We start from the raw sequence: 16,987 nt of genomic DNA, 5'->3' as shown, positions 1-16,987 counted from the left end.
AATCATGACTTTTTGGCTCCTATTACAGTCACAACATGAGCTTTGATATTCAGAAACGTAAGCCGGCGCCGCGCGTGTTCTGTGACATCTGCGACGAGTTTGATCTGCACGAAACCGAGGACTGCCCGAAGCAGTGCTCCGACAGTCCGCCGGAATCGCTGAAGCATCCCTCGGACGGCAAGGAGCGCAAGGTGCCACCGCCAAGGAAGTACTGCGAAAGCTGCGAAGGTAAGACAATTGTGAAATAAATTATAAAACCGTGACCCTTGTTATGTTTGTTGGACTCATAAACGATAAATCATTGTTCGAGATTTCGGCTACCTGAGCAATAAAAAGTTGGGGTTTTCTAAGTAATTGTCTAGCCAGAGTTTTGTCAAAGCGTAGAAGGGCAGGTTTTCTTTGGGAATATCTATTCCCAGCTTTTTTAGAGAATTTAGTAAAATGAAGAGAAAAAAATTAAATAAATCTTTACAAGGTTTGGCACAAGTCACGAGGTTTCCCTTAATTTACAGGTGTTTTTGGGCGTTCTCATAATTTTGGGACACTTTCTTGATTCTTTCTACACGATTCTGATTCCGTGTTCGGAATCAATTCCGGAGCCGATTCCGATGCTGGAATCGATTCCGATTCCGGAGTCGATTCCGGAGTCGATTTCGGCGTCGATATTCGAGACTATTCCAGAGCCGATTTCGAAGTTGACTCCAAAATCGATTTTTCCGGGATCGGAATTGGCTGTCGGAATCGATCTAGGAATCGCAATTTGCTCCGGTAACCGAATCAGGATTGATTCCAGAAATACAATTCGCTTCGTAATGAGAATCAGTTCTTAAATTGAAATAAGAAGTTTCAGAAGTGAAATCATTCCGGGAATCTCCATGAGAATGGATCGTTTACAAGTAAATTTTAATTATTTGTGGCTATCAATATGTAACCGGAGCCAATTGCGGAGCCAATTGCGGAGCCGATTCCGTAGCTAATTCCGGAACCAATTCCGGAGACGATTCTGGAATAAATTCCGTAGCCGATTCTGGAATCTGATTCCGGACCTACTATACGGAATCGATTCCAGAAAACTTCGGAGCTAGCCAGAATCTTTTTCGACGAAAACTTCATTTTTCAAATCACTGCTACGGAAAGCTTTTTCGAGAAGCTCGTTGGAAATTCCTATTTGGTTCTAAATGAGCCTGTCCAAAAAGTGTGCCGAAGGGCCCACTTCCCGCCACATGAAGATCACAAACTTGCTTTTTGATATATTTACAAAACTATTTTAATTGTTTGATTGAAAACTGAAACAGAAAAAAACAGTCGGTATCGGAAAAATCCAAGAGATCTGAAATATAATTACTAGAAAAGCCTTTAAAGAACAGTTCATAAATTGTGGTAACCCTATCTGTTATGTTTGTGTTAAGAAAAGGTTTTGGTTCAAATGCTCTATCCGAACTAAAAGCGACCAGAAAATATCTCAACCCTTACCTGATTTAAATACGGATAAGATGGAGTCCTAAAATAAAACATTCCGGACAGTCGTCCTTCTTTTTTTTGCACACAATATCTTGAACTTGTGCTTGATAAGACGATGCTCTTAGTCCGGGTACGCCTGGAGCGTTTTCATTTTGTCCAACAACACAACAAAAACACGATCCACTAAGTGTTGTTTTTGAGCTGCAGTTTTATACTATCTTTTGAGGAGTTTGTGTGTCTTGGCATGGGCTTAAGAAAGCGGGAGAGAGCGAAAAAAAAGAATCCCACAATGAATTGCAGTCCATATCTCGTGTACCACGTACTCTCCTCCTTGGCAAGAGAGTAATAGAGAACCGGGCCGTATCTCAACGCGCGGTGGTCGTAAATTGCGGACGGATTAAGAGCGAACATCTTTCCAAACGCAATTAACAAGCATATCTCGTACCATCCTGGCAAACGTCGTGTTACGTTAGCTTTTCGGCATACATGGGGAACAACCTGGAAAAGAAGTGCACGTGTTGCGTGGATACACCCTGTGCTTCGTCGTCCTGGACAACCGGACCGGTGGCACGAAGAGCACGCTAGCAGTACGCAATCAAGTGAAACATTTTACGATTGTGCTCTCTATGCTAAATTTGTCTTTGCGGGGTCGATTTGCGATGATAAAAATGGATCGTTTTACCTAATCCACAGTCTATTTCCGAGACAGTACCGAGGATGTGTGTGTCTGTTTTTTTAATTGGTCGCATGTTCTTATGCTATTAACCAGAAAATACAAATGACCGCTTGTATTACGCAACCGATAGAAAAGACATAAAAGCGTTACTGTGCTATATTATATATTGTTTTTATTTTCTCCCTTTTTTCTTCGCAGTGTTTGGTCATGAAATTGGCGAGTGTCCGGACGACGAGACGTACTAAGGGAGGCGCGGCGAGCAACCTGTTCAACCCGTCGTGCTTATTTGATGGATTTCTTCCTTATTTGTTTTACATTAGACGTAATTTCTCTCCCCTCTCCCCGTCTAAGATAAGAATTTTTGGAATCAATTTTACGCACTAGAACTTGTTATGCGGTTATTTATTTCAACACCAAGAGAGGAGGCAGCTTTAATATTAAAAAAAACCCGAATTGCCTAAAATGTGTGGTTTCTTATGTAGGATGATTTCGTATAGGAGAACGAACGCGTACGTGTTGTGTGTCTTTGTTCTGCTGTTTTTAAATTATTACCTTAATTTTCTGTTCGCGTTCGGATTGATGATTAAACAAACAACCACACACAGACACATCAACAGTAAAAACAGTAGACATGATAGATAGGATTAATTCAATATTTATACTGAATCCAATATAGGTCATATATTCTTAAACATTAAAAAGCCTGCCTGTTCGCACACCGACATTCCATGAGGGTAAAAACGGACCATGAACCCTCTCTCTCTCTCTGTCCCGCTGCTCACCTACTCTCACCTCCCGCCTTATGGTGTATCCGAAATAATCCTAATCGCCACCCTCCTTCTTTTCCTTCATCGCCTCCCGGAACCGCTCCTCGAACAGGGACAGCTCGGACAGCAGATCGGTGATGGCGTTCATGAACGCTTCGTGAGGGGAATATTCCGACGTCGTCTGGATGCGCAGTACGAACTTGTGCTCGAGCGGGTGGGGAAGTTTGTAGCCAGCGAACAGCACGTTCGGATCCTTCAGCAGCTGGCTGCAGTGGGCACGGAAGGATGAGGAGGAGGAGGAGCCATACAGCATGGGGGCGAGAAAGAAAAGAAGGTGCGCGCATGTAAATCCAAACCCCGTGGCATGGTTCATCAATGGCCCGAAAAGCCGCTCAATGAAATACTCACTTGCGAATCATGTTTCCCAGCGTGTGATCTTCCTTGTTGACGGTGAATATGGCAGCGTTTGGAACTTTCATGTCCAGTTCTTTGATAATTCTGGCGCAGCGGGGGAAGAGTAAAACAATTCGTTTAGTGTGCATTCATTCGATGGGTCGGTGCGGAACGGCAGAGCATTCTCCCAGAATGCTACCGGTCGACCGATTTGGCTAACTTACTTCTTCTCTCCTTCGTACAGAAGGAAAGATTCGAAGGTCGGTGGTGCGTTCATGGTTGAAAAATCAGTTGGCTCGACAGGTGTAACAAATAAACAATCAAAAGTGGCGCTTTTTCTATTACTTTTGCTGTGTTTTTACTGCTGCAAACAATATCACACCGTGCGTGGTTGTTTACCGCAAACGTTTGTGTTTTCTTTCTCTTCTTGGCACGTTGACGGTTTGCCGATTGTGACATTTCAGCAGTGCTTCCACGGGCAATGGATGTAGCGAACTAGCAATAATCGCGTGGATGACAAACGAAGGGAGTTTTTAAGTTAATCAAATGATTATTTATTAGTATTTTTGCAATACAACTGGTTTCTTCATCTATTACTCAGTTTCTAAGCTGTTTTGATTGAATTCAACCATAAAATAGCAAATAAAAAAATACATTCTTTTCATTTGCATAGCATAAAAAAGTTGTGATTTATATCATGCCACATCCATTATAATTGAATAAATTAACTATCATAAACTAATTGCGTTTGTATTCTCATTGTTAAGAGACTATAAAATCGTCAAGAAACATACTTTTTCCCACAATTCGTGTGTTTCGTTTTCTCACGCCAACGGCTCATTCAAACGTGACAGCTGCTGGCTGCTGTTGGCTGGCTGCTGCTGGATGCCGCATCAAAACGGCAGCGTCGGATGGTGAAGCTGCGTAGCTTCGTGCTTTCGTCCTGCTTGCTGTCTGCTCACACACAGGCACAAGAAGAAAGAAAGAAAAACAAGAACGCAGGCAAATGCGCTCCGTTTCTTCCTCGGCTCGTAGTCGTTTTCTGTGGCCCGAATCGTGCGAATGTCCTGTGGCCAACTCCCGTAGTGTCCAGCCGAGAGCGCATACCACTACCGTGTACACCGTGGCTCCGTTGCTCCGAAGGAATGTGGAAAAGTGTAAATTAATCGTGCCCAAGCTGTTCTAGCCTGTTTGTGAGAAGAGTCGGTCGTGTTCCGGTGGAGGTGTGGTGGTGGTGCGGTTTTTGCTACGACAGGAAGCAGCGGTAAGCAGACGGTGTGGGTGTGTGTGTGTGTGTGTGTGTGTGTGCGGAAGAAAGCCTGATGTGCCTTACGGGGTGTGCCGTGCGGGAGCAGATTGTTGCCGCTTGCCTGCCCGAGATCGATGGCGATTCCGTAATCACAATCAGAGGGCGCATCTAGCACCTAGGCCGGAACAGGTGCACCACACACAGCTCCAAGCAAGTTCCCAGCCAGTGTGTGTGTGTGTGTGGTCCTCTCGGAGGCTCGGCTTCTTTCTACGGCGACTGGAGTGCTCTGCCCATTCATCCCGGGAGGCTTGGTTTGGTGTGTCGTCTGATTGTTGCGTCTGACTGGCTGTGTGTTTGTGTGTGTGCATTTTCTCTGTTCTTCCAGTGCCACTAGAGCGAGCTACAGTCTCTGTGTGCCCTCTCGCCGTCAATGTTTAGCAGCGGTCAGGGTGAATGAAAATCCGCCCCGAAACACAATCGAACCCTTCCGTAGTGTGCCCGGCGCCTGGCGGAACCGAACCCTGTGCCAGCCCATCCACAATGTCAATCCTGGAGCAGGCTCAGCAAGGGCTCGAATTGGCAACCCCGAAGCCGTGCCCCTCCCGTTGGGTGACAACTGCACTGCCAGCTGTTTTGTTTGATGGGCGATTCCCGTTTTGCCTAAAACTAGCGCTCCGCCGCTCGTGCTCCAGTCGTCTACTTGCATCTTCTTTCCCCCTTTCTCTTTGGGGCTTGCCACCACTTGCCAGGCCCTTCATTTGCCCACCCAAATCCAGGATTGTTGCAGCGCACAGACGGGGGTGACCGCACGGCGTCAATGCGGGCGAGACGGATTTCTTTGACAGCCGCTGTCACCAGTCGTTGCATGTGTATGTGTGCGTGTGTGCGTGTGCGTTTACAGTGCTTTCGGGGAGGCGAAACAGAAGCAAAGCAGCCGGACAGACGTAGCAGCAAAAAAGCAAAAACAACAAAACCCTGTTTGCCTGCCACCCGCGCCCCACCGGGCGTACAAAGAAAAGGATCGCAAGTGTGCGGGGGGGCAGACAAAAAGAAAAGAAAAAGAAAGAACAAAATTGCAGTGTGCAACTTTTGGGTGCATGAAATAATTCATACCTTTCTGGTTTTTTTTCTTTCTACAGGCAGTCGTGTGCAGTGCGTGTGTGTGAGTAATTGTTTTGTTCGATCAGTGTGGGAACGTTTTGTGAGTACTGTTGCGGTGCGTGTGTAATACGTGCGTTTGTAAGCTGTGTAAGCAAGAGTGTGTTGTGTATGTGCATATTGTTAAAGTGCGAACCCGTCGGCGAAACGACGCGAGTAAAACCCGGTTTGCCCCTGGTGTGCGAGAAGCAGCCCTTACGGTCTCTAGTAGGGATCTCTGTGTCTTGTTCGTTGTCTTGTTGTGTGCGCCCATTGACTGGCTCTTCCGCCCGGTCCAACTAACGCTCTACATCCGCACGTGTGTGGCTGGGTGCGTCAAAGCAACCCAGTGGTCAAAGCAAGCGGTGCCGCCACTCTCGCCTACCGATAAGCAGAAGCATTGCACGTCGATTATACTTGGTTCATACTACCCTTCGAAGCGAAGTAACCAACAGGCGGGTAGGGAGTAAAGAGAGCAGCGCTAACACAAACCGGAAGATACGCACAAACCACGCTGCCCTCTTGTACGTACAAACGCAAATCCTTTTGCAAATTGTGTGTGTGTGTGTGTGTCTGTGGTGAAGACAAGTGATTTCGTTCGTTCGATCGGGTGGAGATTCCCGTGCGAAAGCCCATAGAGAAAGAAGACACACACGCACACATATACACACAGCGTAGTAATGGCTGAGGCAGCAAACAACGGTGCTGGAGCGTCGGGATCGGGCGCCAACAACAACCCGAACGCCGAAGTCGTCATCCGTGGACAGGTGTTCGAGGTTGGCCCCCGGTACACAAATCTGGCCTACATCGGCGAGGGAGCCTACGGAATGGTGGTGTAAGTATCCTTGCGAACGTTGCCTTACATTCGCTGCCTCCTTTTCTTCGTGACCTAGTTTTGAGTCATCCCACAGCGCTGCGCTGTCCCACCGTGCTTCGCAAGGGGGGGGGGGGGGGCTAGGTTACCTTATTTTTATTAGCTTCTTTTATTAGCATCTTCCCATCTTGGTGGGTCGTTTGCGTGCTGCTTTTATGTATGCGCTTACGCGGGTGTGAGAGCCTTCCCCAACCGTTGGTGACGTCACCAGCCTAGAATCAAACACTTCGCTCTCACTAGAGTGCGGTAAACGAAACGCAGGAGGCTAAGAATAAGAAGGATTGCTATGATGGAAATAACTGCCGTTTCCCATTCCGCTTTCCGAGCTTATCCAGCTGGGCCCTTCCTTTTGGGTGGAGCGAGGAAGGGAGAGAGCAGTGGCGAGAAGATGCAAATAGCCCCATTTGCCTGGGACGCGCACGGCGAAAGTATGATTGTGTGTGGCCTGCCTGGGAGCTACCGGGGAAATCAATATCCCATTTAGCGAATATAGCATTACCACCCCCTCCAAACCCATCCCACCCACTCCATCGCAAGCATCGTACAGGGTGTCTGTTGGCTGTTTATAGCTTTTCCTGTGCTGTCTTCGGCCTTCTTCGACCACCGTCGCGCAGTGTGTTTGCTTTGGAGACGATTCTACTGAAGCGAAAAGCCACTGCACTGCTGCGTCACCGTGTCTGTGGCGGGTGTATTTTTGTTTCTTCTTCTTCTTCTTTTTCGTACTGCACGAGAAAGGGATAAGAGTAAGGCAAAGGTTTCCCCCTCCATCTCCCAGCCCGGTTGATGTGTGTAATTGACGCGCATTGGAAGAATGAGGCTCATGCCGGGCTCGTTTGTGATAAGGACTCCCGATACCCTTTTCGCACACCCCGATTAGGTTCGGAAAGGGGGGAGGGGGTGCAAAGGTTCTCGAACCAAACAAACACACACATAGACACAGGACGACACAGGGGGATTGGAAGCTGCCTGTCAGCATTGATCTGTGGCGCGCTGTACGCCGTTCGCCTGGAGTGATAATGTAGCAATGGGGTTTGATGATCGATGGAATGCACTTTACTTCCGGAAACCAGATGAATGCAAGCAGAGTACGAAATGTGCTTACAGGGTTTCCCACGATAAATTGGTCAGGTCCCCCAGTTAACCAAAACATTCCGGGAAACGCCCCAAAAAATTGTGGAAACAAACGAACAAAATAATATGGAAAGCAATCCAAAAATGTTCTGGAATGGAAAACCCTGTAAGAAATAATCCATTTTTTTTATTTTAAATATTTTCAATACGTGAACGATTATTTAAAAATGTGTTTGTCAGAAGGACCAAAAACTGTCCCGCCACGGGGGAAGAATGCCACTGTTTTAGGATCTTATGCCACTGGGAATAATATCCTAACGAGGAATCCATATTGGAAAGATAACGAAACATTCGTTTTCAAAATAGAAGAATTGTTTTTGCACGATTTCTGCTTAACGGCACGAGGGGCACGACTAGCTAGGTTGCGTGTTTATATTGATCTTTGATCGAAATTTCGCCGAAGGTGCGGTTTTCTCTCGAATCCATCTTTCCATTTAATTACACCGAGCACCGGGACCTCCTCCCGGTGCGGTGTGCAAATTCCAACGAAGTTTGAAGCAATAATTCATCGAATGGTACAATATGTCCCTTTCGCTATCGGGCTCTTCGTACTGATATCGATACATTGCCCTAAATTCGAGGTTTTTTGTGAGTGTTTTGAACAAAATTTGAATAAGGCAAAGTTGTCTCTAGTTTTTCTTCTTCTTGGCATACATTTCCAATTTCTCCCTTTTCTGCACATCAACATCCAACCGCAATATCGGCATGAGAACGAAATAATCTGCTACACACGAAATAATAAAAAAGAAGTATCCCCAGCTCTTAGAGGGGAGCGGAAGGATAATCTTCCGCTGGAATAGGTTTTTGCGCCACCACCCAACTGTTGACTTCCCGAACGAAATACGCTCCGTGCTTCGATCGTGTTGTAAAAATTGTAACGCTTTCCTACACACATTTCTTCGCCCTCCCTTCCCCTAAATTTCCCATCAAACTCTGAGGTGTTGTCGGTGTGTCACGTGCTGCTTCCCCATGCACTTCGTTTCTCGTGCACAATGCCACGCGCAAGTACACATCGGGCCAAGAAGTGTGTAGGGGAACGTCGGGCAAAATGGTCACCTGGATTATTGGCACGTTAACACGTTTATAATGACTTCTAATGATTGGAATAACATCAAATACAATGTATTAGCGCACACCATGCATGTTTCATAACCTAATATTTATACATAAATGAATAAATGAAGACATAAAATAATTGGTCAAAACGATGTTATTTTGATAATCTCTGACCAAAAAAAAGCTTTCGTAAGATTTTAGCAAATTATTTTACATGAAAAAGGATGTGTATTCATGCCCATGAAATTTATCTATGATTTATGTGAAAAAAGTAAGCATTTTAATTAAATGTAAAGGTTTAAAATTAAAGTTTGTAAAATGTTTGGTGCTTGGTGCAAAATGGTCAGTATTTTGACAGGAGCAACATAATGAGGCTGTGGTGTAAGCTAAAGACGCTGCAATATATGAGCTTTACATAAATAAAATTGTGTTGTTTGTATACTCTATTGACAAGAAAAATTACTGACAACAAGTGAATTATTGGAATATCCCTGCATTTTACTAAATTATTTAACAAAACACTTAAATACTAAACGTGAATCTCTACTCTCACAATTCTACCTATATGCAAGAGCTTAAACCAAAGCCTAAAGTCCAATGTTGTGGTCCATTTTGCCCCGCGCAATACGTTTTCACAACTTTTGATGTTGGTTTTAATATTTCATTTTATTCATTTTTATTTGTTATTAATGCGTCCATTTCTGATTGATGAATAAGATGCTGAAGCACTGATTGCCGTGAATATCAGTGTAAAATGGTTTACCCGTTTCATTGTAAACGGTTATTTGACTAAATGAGATACAGAGCAAAATCCTTAGCAGTGCTATTTTTGCCCCGCTTTCCTCTAGTAGTAGGTAGGGCCTTACCTGGTCGCACAAACCGAGTACGTCAGAAGGGAAGGCTCGAGCAGTTGTGTAATGGTGAATATTAGCAGCATCTTCAACACACTCATAGCCTCCTAGGCACTGCCTACAATACCCTTGCAGCAGCTTCTAGCTTAGTGTGGCGGTGTTTATGCTGTGGCTCTAACTGCTGCTAGTGTTTGGGCCGTCTTTTGGGAGGAGATGACGTGTACGTTCCGTGAAGCACGTTCGAGCATGGGCCCCTCATCGGGGGATGTACACACACGCACACACGTTGTCCTATCGTTTCTGAAGAGCCGGATTAACCCTTCGGTGTCGGTGTATTGGGGTGTTTGCTGGCTCATTCTAACAGCTTGCTGCTTAGGTGCGATAAATCAGTTCCTTTTTGGGCGTTTTAAGTTTTTTGGTGATACACAACGATAAGTTTAATGCTGCTTTCTACATCTACATACTCATGCAAAGGTTTAGCATACTTTTCTTTGTATGCTTTTTCCTCCTCCCCAGAATGTTGCGTAGCCTTTGGTGGAAACGCAGCCGGGATTTCTACGTGCCATTCCTTCCGTGCGGAACGGGGACACGATATTCACGACTGGTGGACTTCTTTTCCTTTCTCCAGGGATTACCGTGATTATCCGGTTCCTCCCGCTCCCTCTGCGATGCAACCCGCTGGGTTGTGCGTTTGCGTGTGTATGTGTGTGTGTTTGTTGTTGTTTGATCTTTGGATAGAAAAGATACGGCGAGCATATAAAACACAGCAAAACTTCCGGCTACAGTTTGGCGATTATGTTGCCTTATTTCGCCTGCTTTTGCTTTCGGTAAATACGTGAGAGGCCTTGTTCGGGTGGGGTTTGGGACTGGGAGGAAAATATGTTCCTTTCCCAACGCGGGTTCTTCGCCAGCATTCTTTCGCAGGAGGCAGCAGGCTCTCATCCATCTTGCACGCCGCGCCGTACCTGTTGACCGAACGCGTTATCATTGTGCCGCCGTTGCTCCACGTGCCCGGTGGAGTAATCTACAGAATATAACGCATTACTTCGCTCCATCATTTGAAGAGAGGTGTGTTCGGTCCCGGTGTGTTGCCGCAGCAGGCAGGATAATGACAGTATAATTACATGGGCGGCGGAAATGTTCCACTGCGGACAGTTGGAGATTTCACAGCATTCGGCTACTTTTAAAGTGCCTTTTTTTCTGTATGCTCTGTCATACTGATACTGCGACTTTTGGATATGGGTATTGTTTTCTGCCTCTTGTTCTTCAGGATGAAAGAGAATGATAAATAAGAAGGGTGCTGGCAGCAGGGACATTGTTGATTAATTAATCACTTTTATTACTTCTATTTACATCGCTCTTTAAACATGTTTTGTTTTGATAAGTAGAGAATAACAAAGAGTAAATCAAACGTTCTCAATAATAAGTTATGGGTTGAAGTAAAATCTTGATTCTTGGCAAATAGTTGATATCATTCTGAAACATAAAATCCCTCAATATCTACCCAATCTTGGAAGCAGTTACAGAGAAAGCAAAAACCCCAAGAAGAACAGTTTCGATTCCTTCACACGAAAAACAACAGTGTATTTGTAAACACACGATAATTAAGTAAAAAATGATATCTAATTTTAATGACTTTCTACGGATGTCGGAATGCGTTAGTGGAAAAGAAGCGGAAGCGCATTGCCCATCGAAAAGATCTTCTTGGAGTGGATGTTTTGAATTTCTAACAACTTCAAATTAATAATTGTAAACTTCATGAATGAAATATCAGTCCAAGAAGGAAGCATCAGCTTTTAATCTCATCGCTGTGTTAGACGTCCAGAACAAGCGGAGAATTGCATAATTTATACACTTTGTTCTACGTTTGTCGAAGTAGCAGCAGCAGTAGCTTACGAGAGTAGTAATGATGGCGAATTCATATTATTGCTTTTATAAAAGCTTCAAACAAAGAGAAACGTCAACTACTTAATGTATCTATGGAGATTGAAATAATTTCCTCAATCCTTCATTAAATCTTAAATTGGAGCTACCCAAAATTACACAATCATGATCCTGTGGCCCATCAAGATGAGCCATTTTCCACGTGCGTCGTTACGTGTTGCGGTTTGCTCTGTTTGTTTGTTCGGTTGTTGTGGTAGTTGCGGGTGTACAACAAAAAGAGAACTCAAATTTTGCGTTTCCAGATAATTAGAATACGATCTCTCTAGCAAAGAACACGTGCGGCGGGCATGCCTTCGTGCGAACCACGTGCGGTGTGCGTGTGGATAGCAACTTGAAACTGCAAGCTCAGCTCAGTGTTGCGTGTGAAGGAAGCATTTAGTGTAGGGAGGCAAACGCTCTGCTTATTGTGCTGGCGAGCACACCGGTGGGCGTTAATTGTTGTGCGCAATGTCAAAATGGTTGAGATTTTCCAGGTCACTCTCCCGTACGCTCGTTACGCGTTAAATGGTGAGGTGTTTAGAGCATACTGGAGGTGGTGAAATGGCAGGACGAAAATGTTGGCAAGCTATCAAAGCCTGTGCTATCGGACTTAAGGATGTGTTTTAAAGCTTTCAACATTAGACATTAAAAGCTGATGTTATAATCATTTTCCACCAAGCATCTCCCGCAATGGAGTGTGTCCCATTGGCAGTTGAGTGAAATATTGCAACATCCAAACGATATGATGGCAACATTCAGTAGTGAGAATTTTAATACGTCTTTACGGCATTACTGAGCAGGCAGTAGAAGAATACAACACAGTCCACCTACAGAAATGTGCTCCCATTTTATGTGTGGCGTGCTTTTTTCGCTCGCGTGCACCACTTTCATCAGCATATTGCGCCTCGGCCATCTATTGTACTACCGCCGTTGTATATTGTGTGCAGCGAATAACCGTTTCATATCCTACTGTTGCCCTTGCAGCTTGAAGGCACAGTTTTCCATTGCCGCGAATCTTTGATTACGCTGCACACAACAACACACTTTCCCCGGCACAAAAGCTCATAACCACAAAACGACGATGGAGCTGCTCGGTGGTAGAGGAGAGGAGCATGAGCATAAAAAGCAACTTGATATGACTCCGTCCGCTTCCATCGCTGTCTCCTGACTTACGTCAAGATGTTCACGCTGCAGCGCATTCTATCGGACAAATGAAGTCCACTCACGAGACGACTTCTTGCCGCACTTGCTTGCGGGCGAAAATCGGTCCCACTCGAATGAAAAGAAGCAGAAAACCATTTTCCGTGTTCGCGTATCCTCGCGTACGTCTACCAACTGCCCGTGACATGCACGCATCGGTGCCACATGAATTCTACGAGTCCTTGGGGGCGCGTATGAGCGACACACAAAAAAACTACAAGACACCGTCCACCAAAGGCTTTCCCCGAAAGAGAGCCACAACAGTGCGTCCCCAACAGCTCTTTCAATGGCATTGTGTTTCTGGGTGTGATTCTCAAGGGCGGCGCGTATCGTTTGATACCAAATGCTGTTTTGCCCTCAACGATGAATGAAACGCCCTCGCCTCTCAGACCGGTTCTTTATCAGCGTACGAGGAAAATGGCACTGCAGATACGTACCCTTTTTTTATTGCCGGCCGTGTTGTGTGGATGCTTGCGAAAATAGTGCGTGTGCGTGAAAGAAGGTGTGTGCGGTTTGTTTGGAGCCCCTGGTGTCAGAATAAATGCGATTGAAAGGATTATTTCCACGCATGCATTGGGGAGAATACAATTTCCCGGGTGCTCTGGTTTTGCTACGTCAGCACTTGATTGCAGTAATTTTTTGGGCTTAAAACGTTTTTCGCTCCCAATTAACAACTGTTCCCAATCTGGAGGCAATGTTCTATTGATCAAACACGTTTGTTGTCTACCACTCACAAACAAGTCATGACTTTTACGGTATATTCAACAAAAACCTTTTGATAAGTATTTTAGCCATCTCTTGACGAAGAGATGGAAATTTACAAAGCATCGTTGCTGACTCCAAAATGTCAAAATCATATAAAAACACAAAATTATGTACTCTTTGCACATAATAACAACAATTTGACTGATTTCAGAACTTTTCTCAAGCAGGATATTACTGTAATTTTACTGCATACGGTAGTTGTTTTCAACGTATCCTAGTCACGGCACCAGAAATGATGAAAGAAATTTTTGAAAAATTTAAAACTGATATAATTTTAAGGTCCTTTTTCAGAACTTGTGGCATTCAGGCATGCCATTTGTGTTTGGTGTTTGAGATTTGACAGTTCAAATAATAACAACTCTCTCATTGATGTATGTTTTTTTGTTTGCAGACGGCTTTAGATTTAAAAACGCGACTTACGGCGTTACTGTGACGTCATCCGAACATTACCAGTTTGACCGAAGAAAACATTGGTTGAAGTTTCGGTTGAAGGTCGAGCACACCACCGTGATGTGATGCAGTCTTTTTTGCTTCGCGTAGGGTTATTTTATTGTGCGTTTTTCATTAATTAATTTCATTTTGAACTGCTTCAGTACAGAATATAACCGGGAAACACAGAGAATACGTGAAATGCTCTGAGTAGAATTACGTTTTATATTTTAAAGCCTTTCTCTGTCCACGCCATGATTATTCTGGCATAACGACATGTACTGTTGTTTCCTGTTGTGTGAGTGCTAGCAACACTGATGAGTTAAACAACACATGCTTTTATCAATCTATGCCGATGGCAAGACTGGCAGAAGGTATCTTATCGCCGACCTTTCAACAACCTTTTTTTTTATTTTATTGTCAACTTTTTCTTCAGTTTGTGAAGTGTGTGTTGTTCCTAACTGGCCATGTGGACCGTGTGTGTGTATGTGCATGTTGACAAACCGCTCATCCAAACACACCTCTCTTATGGTTGCAAATATCGAACACCCCGGCGGCCACCCTCGTTCGACTCGTGCTCGACGAACGCATGTCGCCATCGTCTAACGTGCTCTTATCACCGTCGCCAGCATTAGCCTAGTTTGTGCTGGCAAACTCACCACCCGATGATTGGCGTTCAGCCACGAGCGTGAAGCACGCTGACGTGATGATATCGGGCTCTTGTGGGAGCGAATAAATATAAAATTGACATTTTCAATAAACAGCAGCGATGCGCGCCTGTCTGCTTTTACGGCAGTGTCTTCGCACGCAGGGATCGATGAAACAGGCGGACAGCGGCAGCGGCAACGGCCGGGGGGGGGAAATAATGTACCAACAAGATGTGTGATGATGAAGATTGCTTTCCTTTAATCTCTTTACCCACCCGCCCAAGTGGATGAAAAATGGCACAGACCCTCACGCATCACCCCCTGGTACATATTATGATAATATGCTCGTCGTCGCTGCAAATCATTTCCTCGTTCTACTGGTGTTTCCCTTGTGACTCTGTGGCTTGGGGAGTGTTTGTTGTATATGGTTTAATTTAATTTCCCATCTCCAAGAAGCAACCGGAAGAGGAAGTGGCATGTGAAAATGATGGCAGGTTTCTTTATGTTTTCGCTGAGTGGGTGGATATCGAAACATTAAAAGTGACGTTTAAAATCCCGACACAACGCGATCGGAAAAGTGGCAATTGCTTGCGCAGTGGTATTTTTACTTTACTGCTTTTCGCCTTAGAGCTTTCATCAATTACTCAAGCGTTGATTATCAAACGCAAACGGGCGCGATGTTTGTAGAAGCGTTTGCTGTTTTATTAAAATTCCTTCTGTGCTAGGCTTACGCGTTACTTTTTGAAGCTTTCTCTGTTGGTGCGTAAGCAATGCAGGATCGTTTTCAAAACAAAATCTGGGAGTGAAGAAGAAGAGAAATGAAAAATGAGACAAAGGAATTAAAAATATAAAATATTCCTTGTCAAAACGCATAAAACAGCGATTGTGTGCGCTTAAATGAACAGTAACAAACCCTGTCATGTGCAAAAAGGCTCAATTGTTGAGATATATGACTGGTTGAAGACCACAGCACGGGAGCAGACAGACACAGTAGCAGTGCCTTTGTTACCATGCTACATTGGTTTTATGATCGGTTCATCAAATAATGATGCTGCCTTTGTATTTCACAGAACTTTTATGAAACGTTTTACCCCTCACCCCCCCGCGTTTCCATTCTTTCATCATACTGGCGAGGCAGCAAAACATCGTTTGATTAAACTAAGGCGCATAATGATGGATGATAAATTATTATTTGTAAAATAAATCAATCACCTTTTGTTTACCTGCTTTTGCAAATGATAGTTCGGAGCAAAGAGCCTTGATTGAATTTATTATTATTATAGCATTATTATTGAGCATGGCTTTGCTGTACCCGTTCCGCTTGTTTAGCAACTAAGTATGAATTGTTGCTGCCTCCCTGTTATCAATGAACAAATTGAAAATATTTGAGAAGTGGTGTGTTTGTTGACGGTGTCCGCGGTCAATAGAACGATTAAATATGGCAATTATAGACTCAAGCACGGAACAGCACGGAACTAAGCAGCGAAAACAACGGCACGCAGTAAGCGCAGTTGCGCGACATTTTGGTCCTTCGTGCCGGATTTGTTTGAAATTTGCCTGTCACTCCACCTGGTACGTTACGAGGTGAAAATAATTTCTCCGTTCTCAGGAATCTTTTTGGATGTGTTAAGCAGTTTATTGTCAAACTCTATGGTGAGGTGTAACGAGTTGCTTGGGAGCACTCAATTAAGCTTTCGAAAACGTGTTGCTCGCATAGTGCTTTGTGGATTGATTGGCAGTATTAGAGATCTTTTCCAATTTCTTGAGATCTTTTCCAATTTTCCCCGCTTCTTTAATTTCTCTTTCATTACTTGAAATATCCAACTACTACCTAGATGTTGTGTCTGAGTAGTAGAAAAATAATAACAGCACAAAAGCACGGAAAATTCAACTTCAATAATTCAGTTTTCTCCTAGAATTATAACAAAGAAATTATAGTTTGAGTCATAGTTTCAGATATCGCCACAGATAGCGTACCTAATGAAACTTCCATCCTTTTGATTTAGATTATCTGTATGCAATTCCTATCTACTACACGCATCTCGACCCACAACAAAAAAAGCCTTCACTCGGCCCTCGGAATCGTAAATAAGTTAGCAGGGACCAATTACATTCAGCTCGTGCATTTTCATATGATTTGTTTATTCGCAGTAACTCGGTTTGTTTCAGTTCTAACCTCGTTGGGCGCGAAAGCTACACAAACATTCGGGAACAGCCATCAACACGTACCAGGTTGCGGGAATTTTGTGCTTACCCATCGACGCAATGTGTGTAATGGAGTGTACTTTTACTAAGCTCCACGAGTGTGTGGAACTCTGTGCCCTCCCAACCTATTGCAGCGTGCGTAGTAGATTCAATTACACTAATGCCATTACATCGGAACAGATCCCCAATAGGCTGTGCTATTTAGTGTTTTATCCCGCCTCTG

At 44.3% G+C, this 16,987-nt stretch overlaps 3 protein-coding genes across 24 annotated transcripts in view; 2 read left to right on the top strand and 1 right to left on the bottom strand.

Moving 5' to 3' along the window:
- The window catches only part of LOC121596847 (restin homolog), a 69,655-nt gene extending 66,017 nt beyond the window's left edge, over positions 1-3,638 (top strand). For all 18 annotated transcript variants that reach the window (XM_041922148.1, XM_041922147.1, XM_041922151.1 and 15 more), the window contains 2 exons: positions 29-228; positions 2,336-3,638. In XM_041922148.1, coding sequence (XP_041778082.1) covers positions 29-228; positions 2,336-2,382 — 247 coding nt within the window. In that variant the 3' untranslated portion in view covers positions 2,383-3,638. The remainder of the gene's footprint in view (positions 1-28; positions 229-2,335) is intronic.
- On the bottom strand, positions 2,777-3,613 carry LOC121596859 (DNA-directed RNA polymerase II subunit RPB11). The gene is made up of 3 exons (XM_041922187.1): positions 3,522-3,613; positions 3,313-3,402; positions 2,777-3,170 (listed from the first exon to the last, which is right to left on the bottom strand). The coding sequence occupies exons 1-3, from the start codon at positions 3,572-3,574 to the stop codon at positions 2,960-2,962; spliced, it is 354 nt and encodes a 117-aa protein (XP_041778121.1). The 5' UTR covers positions 3,575-3,613; the 3' UTR covers positions 2,777-2,959.
- Positions 3,639-4,182: 544 nt separating the features above from the next.
- Positions 4,183-16,987, top strand: part of LOC121597756 (mitogen-activated protein kinase 1) — a 59,817-nt gene continuing 47,012 nt past the window's right edge. For 3 of the 5 annotated variants that reach the window (XR_006005473.1, XR_006005474.1, XM_041923831.1), the window contains exons 1-2: positions 4,183-4,561; positions 5,686-6,518. Coding sequence is in view for 3 of the 5 variants with exons in the window: in XM_041923831.1 (XP_041779765.1) it covers positions 6,364-6,518 (155 nt within the window). In the remaining 2 variants the exon portion in view is untranslated. The remainder of the gene's footprint in view (positions 4,562-5,685; positions 6,519-16,987) is intronic. The other 2 variants (XM_041923833.1, XM_041923832.1) reach the window with 2 other exon arrangements.

This window comes from Anopheles merus, chromosome 3R (assembly GCF_017562075.2).
Source record: "Anopheles merus strain MAF chromosome 3R, AmerM5.1, whole genome shotgun sequence".
Taxonomy (NCBI): Eukaryota; Metazoa; Arthropoda; class Insecta; order Diptera; family Culicidae; genus Anopheles; species Anopheles merus.
Note: the sequence above shows the minus strand (reverse complement) of the source record. Positions and strands in the feature narration are given on the sequence as shown.

Coding starts and splice junctions, on each gene's coding strand:
- LOC121596859 (XM_041922187.1), bottom strand. CDS start 3,574: ATGAACGCACCACCGACCTTCGAATCTTTCCTTCTGTACGAAGGAGAG. Junction 3,403..3,521: donor CTGTACGAAGGAGAGAAGAA/GTAAGTTAGCCA, acceptor CCGCTGCGCCAG/AATTATCAAAGAACTGGACA. Junction 3,171..3,312: donor CTGGGAAACATGATTCGCAA/GTGAGTATTTCA, acceptor TGCCCACTGCAG/CCAGCTGCTGAAGGATCCGA.